Source organism: Poecile atricapillus, chromosome W, assembly GCF_030490865.1.
Source record: "Poecile atricapillus isolate bPoeAtr1 chromosome W, bPoeAtr1.hap1, whole genome shotgun sequence".
Taxonomy (NCBI): domain Eukaryota; kingdom Metazoa; phylum Chordata; class Aves; order Passeriformes; family Paridae; genus Poecile; species Poecile atricapillus.
Window position 1 is genome coordinate 14,797,241 of NC_081288.1, and position 16,602 is coordinate 14,813,842.

General features: G+C 45.0%; 1 protein-coding gene across 1 annotated transcript; it reads left to right on the forward strand.

Moving 5' to 3' along the window:
* Positions 1–742: 742 nt before the first annotated feature.
* Positions 743–9,518, forward strand: LOC131592160 (elongation of very long chain fatty acids protein 4-like). Its single transcript, XM_058863474.1, has 8 exons — positions 743–872; positions 1,955–2,020; positions 3,490–3,677; positions 4,833–4,913; positions 5,667–5,726; positions 6,840–6,948; positions 7,851–7,978; positions 9,258–9,518. The coding sequence occupies exons 2-8, from the start codon at positions 1,963–1,965 to the stop codon at positions 9,426–9,428; spliced, it is 795 nt and encodes a 264-aa protein (XP_058719457.1). The 5' UTR covers positions 743–872; positions 1,955–1,962; the 3' UTR covers positions 9,429–9,518.
* The last annotated feature ends 7,084 nt before the right edge of the window (positions 9,519–16,602 follow it).

Below are 16,602 nucleotides of genomic sequence, written 5' to 3' on the forward strand. Positions count from 1 at the left end.
GTGAGTGAGTGAGTGAGGAGTGAGTGAGTGAGTGGTGAGTGAGTGAGTAGTGAGTGAGGAGTGAGTGAGTGAGGAGTGAATGAGTGAGTGAGTGAGTGAGTGAGTGAGTGAGTGAGTGAGTGAGTGAGTGAGTGAGGAGTGTGTGAGTGAGTGAGTGAGTGAGTGAGTGAGTGAGTGAGTGAGTGAGTGAGTGAGTGAGGAGTGAGTGAGTGAGTGAGTGAGTGAGTGAGTGAGTGAGTGAGTGCGTTCCCACAGTTCTCTGCCCCCTCATTTGGTGGTCTGGACCTATTCTGAGCACACAAATGGCTTGCTGGCAGCCCCTTGTGCTGGTCTGAAGGAGTGCTCCAAACAGACTGCTTTCCAGCCCTGATCCCTCGTTTTTTACTATCGGCAAAGCTGTCGTGGAGCGTCCTGAAGAAACCTGCAGAAGAAATGCTGGCCCGGTTCTCACTTAGCCGGGCTCCCGAGCGTGGCACTAAAGGTCAATGCTTCACTCCTGTGGAATCCCAGTCCTCTTCTGCATTCGTTTCCCTCTTCTTTCCAGTCCCCTAATGTGATAGACCGTGTGGAGAGAGGCAAGAGAGGGCGGGGGAGGAGTGTGTGATGTAACCTCTGACTCCGGTGAAGTTGCGCTACAGCCCCGCGGTGCCTGCCGCTCACGGTGGGGTTTTGGGGGCCGCCGCTGGGAGACTGAAGAAGAGGCATGAAGATCCACCAGGGCTGTGGGAGACCTAGCCTGTGACTCATCTCCCTTGTGGAGAGGAAAGCTGAGCGCAGGCTGCAGGTCCTTGTCTTGCCGGCTCTACCTGCGCCGCGACCGGCTGGGGACACCTCTGGAGAAAGGGATGCTCGGAGGCAGCTGCGCTGCTGCGGTGAGTCTGCTCCTCCTTCCTGGCTTTTCCCGACGGTTTGGGGGGGCAAGGAAGGGAAGCGGAGTGAGCTGGAATGCGTGTGGATTTTTTTGGGGCATATAACCATGTGGAATCCCTGCTGGATTGACTCTGAGCCAGTTGATAATCACCGACTAATCTGGGTGCTGGCAGAGTCCACACGGATTACAAGGGCATGTGGCTCTGTGTCAGGATGGGTGTGACACCTCCCAGGGGTCTCGGGTTTTGTGTCAGAGGGTCACCCCAGAAAAAGGGTCGACTGCAAAGATCAACCGCAGGAGAGAAATTTGGGGATGTCTGTCACTGACGCGATGTGGGGCGTGGATTTCACAGCCTGTGAGGAGGAGTCAAAGGAGAAAATGTGCTTTTCACAATGCCAGCAGGAGATTAAACTGGGAGGAAGCTGGTCCTGTATATCTGCTAATGGATCAGGTAGCACTAGCTGTTGAAACTAACTGCAGATAAGTGTTTTCTAGGAGAACTTACAAGTGCCATTGAAAACATCTCCCTGCTAAAGGAAAGAAGTGAGGGGGAAGACCATCATAATATGTATGAGTATTCTACTTATGTACTATATTCTACTTTATCTACTATATTCCAGAATCTATACAAGATAAAGGTAATGTATAAACTGGGGCCTCAGAAAGCCAAATAACACCTCTGGAGCTGTGCTGAATGAATCCCTAGCTGCCTTCCAGCACTGGGAATATCCAATAATACCTGCAGAAGGATGCAGTTATGACACCTGGTGTATGTCCTCACGTTAATGTTATGCCCACACTGCTTTAGGAAAAAAATGCCACGTGATTGATTTCCCAATGGTACTGGCAGTTCCCTCCTGGCTCTGGCAGATCACATGCAGCTGCTCAGAGCATTTTTTATTGTTTTTGGAAGTGAAACCTCCATCAAATATCAAAATCTGGAAATTGAATAAGTTATTTAAATTTATAAATAAATAAAACCTGGAAGTTAAATAGCTAATCATTGCAAGGGGTGTGTGTGTGGGGGGCCTTTGTGTAAGGAGCCTCCTTACTCTAGACTCAGTTGAGTTAATTTCTTTCCAGAACTTGGGATGGCTTCAACTTGGCAGAAAATTCAGGAATTCTACAACTGGATTCTTGAAAGTGGAGGTAGGTAGAGATGCTGTCTAAAGTGGGAATTTCTGCATAGATAGAGGGATCATGAAAACCAAACCTAGAAGGAATGCAATCATTATACTTGCCCACATTTTCTTCAGTAGGTAGATTTCCACTTTTCCTTCTCCATGATCACAAGCTTCCCTTAAGTCTTGAAACATATCTCATTGACCCTCCAGTTGGATAACAGTGAGGAATGAAGGGATGGGGGATTTCCCAGTGGGTTCTGACACGAGAAGCAATAAATGCTTGGGATTGCCTGTTAAGTCTGGAGTATGGAAATTATTTTTTTAAATGCATATTGATGTGTCATGGGAAAGCTTAGTTGACCAAAGAGTTAATACTTTGGGGTTTAAATTCTTTGTGATGCCAGTAAAACCTGTTATCAAATGAAATATTGACAGTAACCACTCATCAGTGCTTGAAATCTGACACCTTGCCATGAAGAGACATCAGATGTTCAGTAGTTAGAGGTTCAGTTTAGTCCCAAAGGGCTCTTTTGTATCTCTGGATGTAAAGAAAAGCCACAAAATGCCATGAAGATAGACCAGCAGGCCTGCATGATGGCTTTGGCAGGAGGAGGACATATAATGCTCAGATTGACAGGAGCGGGTATAATGCTCAGATTGTAAATGTTTCAGGACTTGAATTTTGCAAGAGTGAAAATTGAGGTTCAGGACTTCCGACAAACTGTTAAATTCAGAAATGGAATATCAAAGAGCTCATGACACAGCCATCATAAAGAACTGGGAGGTTTAGAAGGGATGGGGATTAACAGAGTTGTCCAGACTGGTATGGCATTTTAAAAAAAATGAGGGAGTTTGGCAGAGTAGTGATCACACTGGGAACAGGAAAGCATGAATAGCACCTGAGGACATTTTTGCTGATATAACATATCCTGGGTGATAGCAGGATTAGGAGGAGGCGGCATGACAGAAAATCTGTTGAGCTTCCCTTTGCTGTAGGACCAAAGAGCTGTTTCAGCAGGGATAAGTGTTTTGGCACTTCCCAGTGAATTCATGCTTCTGAAGAGAGTCCACTCTATGGGCAGGTATAAAAATGAAGGAGTGGAGAATTTCAGATGTCCTAAGGATTTTAAGGAAGTATTACCAGTGATTGAAACACTTCTATTATTTAGCTGTAAAGATTTACACTCCTGAGGAGCCACTCTTGCTTTGGCTGCTTCTGTGCCACCCTGCTCAGTGTCTGGGATTGCTCCTTTTGCCCAGAGAGGGCTCCAGCTCATTCCAGGAAAGATTTGCCTTCCAGTACTGCAGTCCATACCCAAAAATTGGGCTAAAACCTTTGTGCTAAAGCCTTTTGGCAAAGTCAGAGCAGAAGGACTGGGGTGCATCTCTGTAAAGACACAGGGACACCATTTTCTTTCTCCAGCAAGCACACTGAAGGGAGTAATCAAATACAATTAAATATATGGTGCCAGCTGTGGCTGTTTTGCTTCGCAGATGCAAGGACAGACCCATGGCCACTGGTCTACTCCCCACTTCCTGTCACCCTGATCTTCACCTCCTACCTCTTCATGGTGGCACTGGGGCCGTCCTACATGCGGCAGCAGCAGCGTCTGGAGCTGTGGGCTTCGCTGCTCACCTACAACCTGGCCATGGTGGCATTATCCAGCTACATGTTCTACGAGGTGAGGAGGCAGGATTGGCTCCTGGGTAAGCACATGGGAAGGGTTTGAATTCCAGAGCCTCCAGATTCCAGGGTTTGAACAGCCTTTGATGAAGGGAGTGGGAGCTGGCTTGGACATGTCCATGTTTTACCACAAGAGGAGCAGTGTTGTCCTGCTGTACTTGATTTCCTCAATTTCTCAGTCCTCCGGTCATTCATGAAATTAACACAGGACTTCCTTCATCCTGAATGAATGATTTGCAAGTTGGGATCTCCACATTAGGCATAGAGTGTGTGGAGGATGTGGAATGGCCTCATTTCACCTTGAGTTTGGCTGGTGATGGATCCATCTCTGAGGATGAGAACCACTGGTCTGGTGGAAGGTGTTCCTGCCCAAGGCAGGGGGTTGGGACTAGATGATCTTTAAGGACTCTTCCAACACCTTAACATTCTATGATTTTCCACAGATGGCAGTTCTCTCCAGGAGTCCCAAGCATTCTATGTATTCCTGCTGCTGAGAGTGTAGTGAACATTTTTTTCTGCTTGTTCTTTCCACAAGCCTGTCCCACCTAGTTTATGTAGACCACTGAAAATATTCACGGGAGCAAGGCCAAAATAGGTTTCAAAAACACTCTGATGCAAACAAATACGCCCTTTTACTTTGTATCACAAGCATTACATTAATACAAATTGCCTTTTTTTTCTTTTTTTTTTCTTTTTTTTTTCTTTTTTTTTTTTTTAACAAATTCTGCTCCGTCTGAGGACAGGTGTGAAAATTGCTTTTCTATGCTTGGTTGTTCAGTTATACTAATTACTTGGTCCAATTTTTGGCTTTCAAATGAACAGGCAAATTCAACCAAAACAGAACAGAACAGCCTGGGATCTTTGAGGAGGAGAACAGTGTCTTCTCAGAGAGCCTCAGAAGCCTAGAATTCACTATTACTACTGAAATAGTTGTGAGCCTTCCTGCCATTACACAAAGAGTTACAAATCTTCCCGGGCCAAATTTGCTTTTTAAGATTCCAAACAGAATGTGAAGTACTTTATTTAAGGTTTTTACTATTTGTTCATGGATTTTCTGCCAGTAACTGTAAGACTGAAACCCTACTACTTTAGCATTAAAATGTCCTTCTTTTTTAGATCAGATTGATTTTTATTTGCTTTTGATTTGTTTCAGTTTCTGGTTACTTCAGTCTTGGCCAACTACAGCTACCTATGCCAGCCGGTGGATTACAGCCGGAGTGAGCTGGGAATGAGGGTACAGTTCTGGAGAAAGCTTGCCTTAGGCCCTTCCCTCCCGTAGCTATGCAGATTCTTTTGCTCATAAATAGCAATTTGCATGGCTAAGAAGGCTTTGACCCCAGCTTGTTGTTGCCTGTGAATCTATTCCACTAAATTGTCTGCTTCAACAGTTCTTGCACTTTGCTTTAGCTCTCTAAAATTAATCATCTCAGTCAACCCAGCCATCTAAGTTTGCTCTTTGATCACTGCAAAGAGGGTGATCTTACCAGCTGAAGTATCAATATTGCAAATTACCTTTGAAATAGATGTGATTCTTCACATGGATTGTAAGGATTCTGGGTGATCGCTTCCAACAAGAAAACTGATTTTTCTATCCTCTGCCTGGTGTGACAAAAATCTTACTCAACACTTCTTTTAGTAGAGGGGCTTAGCTAAAACTATTTTCTGGTCATCCCAAGGGGTTGTGTCCCGCTAGCATCAGCTTTCCAAAAATGCTGCATGAGTTTTTTCTCTTTGAATTCGGAGTTACAGTACCTTGCTTTGAACAGATGTAAGCCTCATATTATCTTTTCAGTTTTTCAGTTTTTCCATCTAGACAAAACAAAACAAAACAAAACAAAACAAAAAAACAAAATAACAAAACAAATAACCGAAAAGAACCTCTTAATTTTACCCCTTGCTGCAGACCCCGGGTGGGCGGGGATACAGCATGGTTGAAAATGTGTCGATTTTGGGTAAAGCTCTAACCGCTGTGCCTTGTGCTGCCCAGCAGATGGCAAGAGTGTGTTGGTGGTTCTTCTTCTCCAAAATCATCGAGCTGCTGGATACGGTAAGGAGGGCTCGGCTCCTCAGCGGAACCGGGGCTGGAAACAGATACTTCCTTGTCAGAAAGGAGCAGCGTGCCAGAGCTTATGTCCTGGGTTGATCCCGTGTTGGTTTGCTGCCTGTCTTCATCCCTTGGCTGCACACACTCCCTCCTCAGCATCCTAACTGAGGCTGGGCACAGTGCTATGGGAGAAGCTTTAACCCTGGCTGCTGCCAGGTGGGCCACCAAAATTTTATCTGCTGGTGCCACACAGGTTCTGCTATTGCCTGGCTGGCTGATTAACAGTGGGGCAAAAAAGGAGCTGCAAGTGGACAAGTTCTGGCGTCTCTGCTGCCATGGATTATCCCAGAGCTGTGCGCTAAAGGTTTATGTCCTGGGGGAATTGAAAGTCCACCTCTTTATGGCTTGTCTTCAGGTCTCCTTCTGCAATGTAAATGAACTAAGTGGCCTCTGCTTGGCCACCAGAAGAAAGCTGTGTCCTAGCCTGAAACTTCACAGCTCCTTGGGGTGTAAGTTTGCAACCCACCTAATGTGAATAAACATGTGGATTCTTCCTAGGCCTATCGCCAGGGGTTTGGCCAATTCTCTGTTTGCATCAGCAACAAAACCAGCTTTTTGCCTGTCCTGAGTGCCTGAAAAGTAGATTCACTTTTTGTTGTGTGTGTATGTATGTACATGGTGAAATGTAACCTGACATGTATTCATCTGGCAAAACCATTCTCTTTACTAATGCAAATTCCAGGAGGGTTTGGCCATTCAACACAGTGGGTTTTTTTTGTGGATTATTGTCTGGTAGCAGTAAATATACAACTTGTGTCCTGAAAAGGAGCAAACACAAGCAGCTGTGAATTGTATGGAAGCTCAGTCAGAGTCTGAGATCCTCTTTGGACTTTGGGCCCTGAATCCAGACATAAATATATCTGGGGCTTTGTGGAAGAAATTCTATCTTCCAGTTCCCCCTATAAGTTCTATTGTGTTTTACCAATTTTTTTCAACAGCAGAGGAAATGGGTGTGGGAGATTCAGATTCATCATTAGCTATTTGTATAACTTTTTACTGTGAAATTTTTGTCTAAACACATCAACTCAAAGTTTTCCTTTGCCTGGCTTATTTCAGGTTTTCTTGATTCTGCGCAAGAAACAGGTGACTTTTCTGCACGTGTACCATCATGGCTCTATGCTCTTCAACTGGTGGTCAGGGGTCAAATACGTGCCTGGAGGACAAGGTATGCTTGTAAGAGACAACCTGGTGTTTCTCATGGTTTTTTTGGGCTCTGGAGGTAGTATTAACAGTGCAGATGGGCTGAGTGGCAGGTAGGAAGTTCACCTGCTTCCAAAGGTGAGAAAAGCATGTGCATTTTAGATGATCCCATCTGCTCAGCTCTTGGGGCTATTTAGGCTGCCATGTTCACTGCCTCACCCAGAATGAGAGTGTGCCATCAGAGTGGGTCCAAACAGACAAAAATAACATCCTACAGGTCTGTGTATATCTCCTCCCAGAGCAGTGCTCCCTCACTCCCCAACCAGAGGCCCTGGGGCTGCAGCCCAGGTTTTGGCTCTGCTTCCTGTTCTGGCTGTGCCCATTTTTGGGCCATATCCAGAATGCTGCCTCGTTTTCTCAACAGAAAAAGAAGCATCTGGGCACTAAGCCACTCTCAGTAGGCCCTATACAAAATGCTAGGGAATTCTTTTTTGGGAAGTCATTTTGGCTACATGGACTTGACACCAGAATGGCTTAGGTCAGACAGTCATGTCCCTCCTCTGCCTTTGAACCTCTCCTCTGTCTCTGAACACTTGGTATAGGATGGGTATATTGTGGATGCCACAACCCTGGCAGTGTTCAGTGCCAGATTGGATGGGGCTTTGGGCAATTCTAGTGGGAGATGTGCTCTGGGGGCTGGAGCTAATGGCCTCTAAGGTCCCTTCCAACCCAACTCATCCGATGATTCTGGATGCTGAAGGAAGGGAGAAGCTGGTGTGCTTCCATGGCAGAGCCCGGGTGGAATGTTCATGCACAGGGTGGATGTGATCTATTTCAGAAGCATCATCATAGCGGCTGTGAGCCCCTCATAGGGCTAGCCTGGAATGAGTCATGTCCCTCATTCACCCTCACTTCTTCCCTCCTCAGCCTTCTTTATTGGGATGCTGAACTCCTTTGTCCACATCTTCATGTATGGCTACTACGCCCTGGCCAGCCTGGGACCGCAGATGCGCAGGCACCTGTGGTGGAAGCGTTACCTGACCGTCCTGCAGCTGGTAATTAGCTCCAGGTGTTCTTCCCTGCCCTCCCTCGGGTGTGATGGCCCCTGCTGTCTGTCACCTCACTGCCTCAATCTCTGTTTGCTGCCCATGGAGAGCAGCATGTCCCCAGGTGCCCTCAGGTGCCACTCTGAGACCTGAAGCCATGGGTGACCTGCTCCAAATGCTGCTTTCACAGGACTGTTCGAGGCCTTCAGTGACCATATCAAACTAATTATCCACAGCTTCATAATGGGAAGGGAAGAGAAAAATTAGCAATTGGATTCCTCCTTTTTATGTTGTATAAGGAGCACTAAAAACAGAGCTTGATATGAAGAGGTGGGGGCAGTGATTCAGGGAAACTTTGCGTTCTCAATAGGGCAGCAGATTGGGGAGCCTTGATTCAGTTCCTTCAGAAAGGAAGAGAGTCTCTAAGTGCAGGCAAACAGGCGAGTTCAAAAGAAAGATGTGAATTTTTCTCTAGAAAATCCCTTTGGATTTTCTTTCTCTCATCTCTGATGAAGTTACAAATTTGGAAAACCCTGTGTTTTTCGAAGATACAGCATCAATGCAGTGATCCAGACAAGGACAGTGGTTCTAGGAGAGGCTTTTTTCACTCAAAAAGAGGCTTTGCAAACAAAAAGTATGCAGTTAGAAGAGAAGAGAAAGAGGGTATGTGTAAAATAGTGGTGTAGTGGAGGCTGATCTGGAATTCTAACTTAGCCTGCATGGCAAAGCAGAACAAGAAAGCATTGCATGAAATAAAAAGATATTTGTAATGCAAATTATAGCACAGGAAAAAAAAATTAATAGCTTTTTGGTAGGTAGAACTCATTGCTTCAGGCTATTGAGACAGGTGACTTAGTAAAATACAAAAAAAAAAAAAAGTTTAAATGAATAAAGGTAGTATCTGGAGTTCCTCTCTGCAAGCTAAAATACAAATGAAAATAATTATGGGTATAATAACCTGATTACCACTGGGGAAGAGGAATCTCCCACCTTCAGTTTCCATATTCCAACATCTCAGTTACTGCACTGTGGCAGAGAAATGGGCCAAGGGCAGGAGAGGCTGGATTGGTTAAACCTTCAGGTTTGATGGGCATCTTTCCTGGTAAGAAAACATTGCTGGGCTTGAGAGGCAGGTTCCCAGGGATGTCAGGAGAGGCAAAGCAGGTGATCCTCTGGGTTGAGGACACTGCTAGGATGTTGTGATAGCTGTGATGGTCTCAATGGCCAGCTGAGGTGTATCTCATGTAGGTTCCCTAATCTGGCTGCTTCTTTTTTCCACCTCTTCCAGTGCCAGCTGGTGGCCATTGCTGCTCATTCTTCCTACAACCTCTTCACAGAGTGCCCGTTCCCTGATGGCTTCAACACTGCAGTCTTCCTCTACATCCTCAGCCTCCTAGCTCTCTTCCTACACTTCTACTATTGGACCTACATTAGGCGAAAGCGGGAAAAGCTGACTTAACGGAAATCAAAGAGGACAGACAGCACAGACCGATGAACGTGCATATTCTCTGCTGCTTGTGATGTGGTCTCAGGAAGAAAATGTATCTTGTGAGTGTGCGTGAGCCTCATGTCTTGCCTTCAAATATCCCAGTTTAGGGAGAAGAAAGGAATGATGTAAACTCAGGGATTAAGGAGCTGAGGAGCACACTTAATTAAGATGAGGCCAAGCTAAAACAAGTAGTCACCAGCATAGCAGGTTTTGGGACATTTGCCAGATAAGGTCTTTTTCCCTTTCATCTTTAGCTCAGTGTCCCAGGTCTAGCAGCCAGCTACAACTCCCTGCCTCAGTTTTTTAGGCTGTAGAGGGTTTCTTTGCATCCACAAAACCATCTCAGCTTGGTGTTGTAGATCAGGCAGGGTCATGTGCCTCCAGCCTGGAAATCAATGTCCAGGTAGCAGCAACAGCCAGGAATCCACAGGGACTGCAGGATGCACTCTGCTGTACACTGTATCCCACCCTCTCCTGCTAAGGAAGCTCCTGCTAGGCCTGAGGTGGTCCTGGTGGTTTAACTTCGTATCATTATAAGCAGCAAGGAAACTGGACATTAGGTTGTCTGGCTGGACAGGTGTCTTCACTGTCCTGAAGCTAAAGAAGGCATTATTAGCACTTTCATCCTAATAAGAAACTGATGTAGTAAGAGTCACCGTGTCCCGTTTTCTGGAATGCTTATTTCTCTTTGGTTGCTCTCATAACAATAGAGTATTTTAATGCCTGAAGATACTTGGTATTGGTCCTTATAGATACCATAATTGAACTAGAAAGAATAGATTGATGTTCCCTATTCATAACTTTTTTTCTCTGATTTGTTATTCTTTTTAATACTGTTATTTTTAGATTTTGCTTCTTGTCAAACACAAGGAGTTTAATAACACCATAAGCAACCAGCTCTACTACCTAATTGTATAAGAATTAATACAAAATGTATAAAATAAATTCATTGAGTAGTGCAAAGCTGCATAGCTCCTTTGATTTTAAGATATCCTAATTGGCTTCTATTTTTTTGCTCCTAAATCAGTTACAGCTAGAATCTGGCACTTATATTCATCTGCAGACTGTTAAATACTGTTAGAGTTTTGATGTGGTAGTGCTTTGAAAGTCCTAATTAAACTACAAAGTGGTGATTATTGATTGAATCCTGCTCAGTTGATTAAAACAGGTATTACAGAGTAGTAGTATTTTGTGAAATACAGAGGTGTTGGAGGAGAGGGTTGGAATTAGTGACATGGTGCATTGCTGTTGCTAAGCCAAATCCAGCTGAAATATAAAGAAGTCCAACTCCACTGGGAATGTCCAGAGGACTAGAGCTAGCTTGAACCTAGCAAATGGATGTACCCCAAAAAACCTGTGTGCCCTACACCAATCTGGCGTCAAGTGGCTACAAAAAATAAATTCAACTTGCTCCTCACTGCTCTGTGTTCATACCCCAAATGTTTCCTTCAGCCCCTCTACACACATGGAAGATAAAACATTCTGCCATTCCTCACCCTCCTCCCCTTCACACACAGCCAGCCACAAGGGACTTGTTCACACTGTCACAAGGACCCATCACAAATATCCTTCCTTTGATTTGAGCAGTCTCTCTTCTGATTGTCATTGGTGAGTATGAAAATCACTGCATCTGTGCTAGTTGGTTTTCTTCCTGCCAAATATTTTTCCATGCTAATTAATAAATAAATAGTGACACTTTTGCATACTGGAGTTTACTGGAATTCTACTTTTGTCAGAATTTTAACTAGCAAATCCCTGGGTGGATCCTTCGTCCCTCCCTTTGTTTGGAAAGACAGGAAAAAGGGATCTGCTGTGTATCTAACATATCCATGTGGAGGGTTTCCTCTGGGGACTCTCCAGAGCTGAAGACTCCATGCAAGTAAGCTGTTTCATTATTCCTGTCCACTTAGTGATTCATTTATGTCCCTCTCCTGCTTAAACCCGTCAGTGCATTTGGCCCTCTAGTTTTTTGGTAGAGCATTTCCTGCAGTTGGCTAAATTATCTGCACTCACAAAGCAAACTAATGCTCTTTTTCCTATACATGAGTAGGTTTCTGCCTCAGTTTCCCCTCACTTTAATGTTTTCAGAATGTAGTAACTAAGTTCAGTCATAATTTTATACCAGAATAAGCATCATGTATTTTGATTTTCCTTGATTCATGACTGCTTAAAAATTAGAAATCAGCACAAAATCTGAATGAGACTACTTGATGCTTTTCCACTCTTAAAATATATGAATTTGTAAACACACCATTTGGCTATAAAAGGCATATAAAAGGAATTTCCTATAAAAGGGCAGTCTACGGAGTTTGTGTCTGTGTGTGACAGAGAAATGGGTTCTGGAGTGTCACTGGCCACTTTGTTACACAGGTGGTAACAAAACATGCAAGTACAAATATGATGCCTGACACCTTAATCAGACACCACTGTCACCATTTATTCTAGACATGAAACCTTTGATTTATTCCTGTTCCTCTTCCGCACAGCCTGAGGGAGTGGCCTGATCTTGAGTGAGTAAGAGCTTTTTGTTGGTATGACTTTGATGGCATAGGATGAAAATGAAGTATTTTCAGTTGACTGACAGGAGGGCTTGAGTTTGCCCAGAAATACTATGCCTTCCATACAGGAACAAACACTGGCATGGAGCACAGCTGTTACAGAAGCACTGATGCAAGCAAAATTCACTTGTGAAGGCATTTGCACTGGCAGTGAAGAAAAAACTGCAGTGGTATAGCTCAGTGGCTCTGCAGGTTGCTGCTTCAGATTGCACTTGTTTGTGAGAGAAAACATTCTCCTCGTTTTAAAATTGTATCTATATATTAAAATATATAATATATATAAATGTATATATTAAAATATATCTATCATATTATATATGTATGTATATATATATAATATATATTTATATATATATATATTTATATATATAAAAATATACCAGTAGGAAAACCCACCTGGGCCACCCTGTTGTGACAAAAAAGCTGAGAGCACAGCTATGTACTCCTGGAATTTAACAGAGAATGAAGGCACCAAATGGGATTTCCCGTCTAAGATCAAGTCCCTGGAATTAAAGGTTACACCACAGCAAAGCACTGGAAGTCAAAAGGGGCAGGAAATTATAAATTGCAAGCTTGGATGGCTCATACTGTCTGGTGGAGTCCCAAGCTATGGGAATGAACTGAAAATATCCTGTTGCAGCTGGATTTGTGAAAACCCTCTGGGCCAAATCCTGGTTCTACCAATATCAGTGACAAAGGCTGCAGATTCCTCTGGAAGGAGACTGGCACAGCTGTGTGGAAAACAACATGCTCAGCTCCAAAGCCATGTTTGCTGGGAGCAGGCTGGAGTGTTATTCAATCTTAAGAGATGACTTTTGAGGGCACGGTGGTGTGTAAGTCCCCCCTTATAAAATGTGGGTTGTGAGATGTTTGTAGAGCAGTTTACATGAACAAGATGTAAAGCATAATGTAAGTAGGCTGCTGAAATGAATAAGCTTGATATCTGGTAGTACTCAGCATCTTTCCTGCTGTTCCAGTCAATGTAAATTATGGATGTTCTGATCAAATTGCTTTTGAATTAACCAGACCATTTACTCAATGCTTACTTTCTCTCTGAAGATAAATGAGAGGGATTCTCATTTTAATCAAAACAAAATGCAGAAAAGAAAATCAATTACTATTTAATGTTTTTTCCATCCCTGTGTGATGGAAAGTTTCCAGAGGAACTTGGGCTTAAAACTGCAAAGCAATATAAAATACAGGGACGTGGTTTTAGCTATTGAGTTTTTTATATACTATCAGAAAATAAGGCTGTTTGTTGGTTTTTTAAAAAGGTGAAAGATTTACTCTAAACAATTAAGCTAAAGCAGAATACTGTAGATTGCTTCACCTCCCCCCCAAAAAATCTCTTGATGCAGATGTAAACCACCTAGAAGCCAAACATTTAAAAAGATCAGCCAGCCCTATACATAGAACAGTGTGAATGTGCTGAATTCATTAATGAATGGCTTTGTGGATTAGGGCTTGATAGATGGAGTGCTCCATCCAGATGTTTACTGTGATTTGTCAATGGCCTTGTACTTAATCCTCCTGGACAGGAAATACGAATCTTTTCTCCAGGGTCTCCGCCGGGGACTGTGGCAGTGCCTCTCTCTGGCCTGAATCATCTCAGCATGGGATCAGGCTGCTGAGGAATTAACCAAGTGGGGGAGGCATGGATTTGCCTTTAACCCTTTCGGTTTCCTCTCAGCTTCAGATGATATCCTCACCATCTGCCACAACCTTGCTATTATTTAGTCAACACCGTGTCACCCTGGCACACAAAATGTGCCAAGAGAAACAGTGAATAAGTGTGTTTGGGTGCGGGTAGGCGGATGCAGCCCCTGCAGACTGTCCCCACGGCTCATTTCTCAGCATGTGGGACCTCTCCATGGAATGGGTCCTTCATCTCACTGTGGGACACTGAAGGACAGCTCCCAGCAGCCACACCTGCTATGGAATGCCACAGTGGGAACCGGAGGAGCAGAGGGAGCTGCAGTGAATGCTAGGTTTTGTTGTGGATGTGCTGGAGTGTAAAGGACTGACTTCTGGCTAAATCACAAGTATGTGGACAAACAAATTCTTTTCAGGGAGTGCCTGGTTAAAACATTAGTAGCACATCTCAGCACTGTTCTTCGCTAGTCTGCATGTCATCCTTACTCTCCAGTACCTTGGCTTTCTGCTGCTTTTCAAGAGAGTGTTCAGGGTCTTTACACTGAGCTGAAAAAATAAAGGCTATTAAATAAAAATTATCCATTAAAATTCCCTGCTTGGAGTAGATCTTCCTTTCCCTTTAACATCATCCTCCCACTTTCTCTTGTCCCTTTTCTCTGCTCTTCTTTTGCGTCCACACATTCAGACACTGTGATAGATTCTCAGACCTTTTAAAGGTGTAAAGAAAGTAGCTACAAGTTATTCAAACGCTATACAAGCAGCTGCATTTTTCTGATCTATCAATTACTAATGTACATTTTCTCCATAGGGGTTTCTGCAAGGCTTTCATTCAGGTGAATTTGGACAAGTCTTTCTTTGCACTAGCATAATCCCATCTGGCTTCAAATTCAGGATGAACACTGCAACTTGATACTTAGGTTAGAAACTTGAACTGGAACTTAAATTCTGCATGGTCCCTCCCAGGAATTCTCTGCTATTGATGAAGGAATGGCAGAATAAATACAAGGATATGAGAGGCAGCAAGTTACTCCTCCTCTGAACACTTAATTCTGCTCTGTGTGGTGCCTGCTATCACAGATGTCTAGAATGTTTTATCCTGAAATACATAGTTATTCCTGAGGCAATATTTGGAGGGAGAATGCCTTGCAGTTACAGGAGCTGAGCGAGTTGGAAAATGAAAATAGTTTTCGAGTGTGCAAGCCCTTCTCTGGTTGTAATCCCTGATGTGCATTGATAGCAGATCAGCCGCTCCTTGCTGGGGTGCACAGGTCTATCTGTGGTGCGTCTGTATTTATTATGGGTTTTGCTAGTCCCAAAGGATGTTATCCTACGTTTTGCCGGTTTCATGTGTTATCTCACTAAATAGCTGTAAACCAAAGGACCGTTATTTTCGAAGAAGAACTTATCTTCTATGTTATTTTGCTTCTAGAAATTGTGTGAGTAAAGCTGTCCTTTACTTCACTGGCATGGTGGCAAGACAGGTTGGCATTTCTCAGTTGTCAGTGCTCAGTTCTTGGAGATAAAATGCAAGCCACCACTTATTAAAACAGTTTAATACAATTATGGTTTTCTATTTTGGCACTGCTTTTAATATCATTGGGCATATTTCATACACAGAGGTAATGTTTTAAATTAAGGGAAAGCCACTAGTCACAGTGAATCTAAGTGGAGTGTTTGATGGAGCTATGTGTAGTAACATAAGGATTTAGGAAAAAATGTCACTGTGATGCCAACTGGAAGGCAAAATGGCCACACTCAATTTTGTTAGAAAACCAGAAACTCCACAAGACTGTAGTGGTGCATATATACCTACATGTTCTGTAAATATATCGTGTATTTCCCTGCAGACCTTGAATAGAATGGATGAGTTTGTGGCTTGAATATAGAAAGTAAGATCTTGGCATCAATTGTATTACTGAACTGTAATTGAAGTCATTGTGTAAAACTGCTCACTTCTCTCTAAATAAAAGGTACATCTACTGAAATATTTTAGCCTTGGATATGGGTTTAAGAATGCATCAATGGAAAGTGTTTGAAAATGTTAACACGAAAGCCGCATGGCAGAAATGTTATTTGCTGGCTTGGGAAGCACCTTTTGGAGCCGCAGTAATTCAGCGAGAAACTCCAGGGAGCAGGAGCGGGGAGAGCAAACGCAAAGCGGAAAAAATTAATACCCAATCCCTTCCTTTGTTCTTGTTCCACTGGGGAATGGGGAGGGGGGGACACACGCCAAGAGGCGCCAGGAATCCCCGGGGATTTCAGTTCTGATTTTCATTAGAGGTGACTGGGGGTTTGCAGCCAGAAGCGCTCGCTGCGAGCAAATCCACGCGCGGGGGCCGCTTCGTAATCCCCCGGCGCGGCGGGGGCGAGGGCTGCGGAACGGAGAGCGCCGTGCCCCGGTCCCCCGGCCCGGAGGGCAGCCCCAGCCCCCTGCCCGGGCGCAGGTACTCCCGCACCTCCGGAGCGGTGCCCCCGCCGCGCATCCCCCGCCAGGGCACCTGTGCGCATCCCCATGGCCGGGCCCCGCTGCCCGAGCGCGTCCGCCTCTATACGCGGAGCCCCTCGGCGGGGCGGGGCGAGGCGGGGCGCGGGGGGATGTGGCATCCCGGCTCCTCGGGGGATGCTGCCGCTGCCTGCGCGGGGGCGCAGAGCAGGAGGAATCCTCTTTGACGTCAAGCGACCATAATATAATGATCGCTCGTTCATATCCGGGTCCCCGGGCGGCTCCCCCGGGCCGCGCTCGGCCGCGCTCGGCGGCGCAGTGAGGGGAGGCGGGCAGGGCAGGGCAGGGCAGGGCAGGGCAGGGCAGGGCAGGGCAGGGCAACGCGGCCGCCCGGAGGTGGCCGGCGGCGGCAGCGGCGCGGCGAGCGCAGCATGCCCGCCGCCTCAGACGCGCTTGCTTCCCGCCGCCGCCGCCGCCGCCGCTGCTGCCC

What these genes read in the sequence shown, in the direction of transcription:
- LOC131592160 (XM_058863474.1), top strand. Translation starts at nt 1,963, where the DNA reads ATGGCTTCAACTTGGCAGAAAATTCAGGAATTCTACAACTGGATTCTT. An exon ending in CCAGCTACATGTTCTACGAG is followed by an intron (nt 3,678 to 4,832) that starts GTGAGGAGGCAG and finishes GATTTGTTTCAG; the next exon opens with TTTCTGGTTACTTCAGTCTT. An exon ending in GGAGTGAGCTGGGAATGAGG is followed by an intron (nt 4,914 to 5,666) that starts GTACAGTTCTGG and finishes TGTGCTGCCCAG; the next exon opens with CAGATGGCAAGAGTGTGTTG.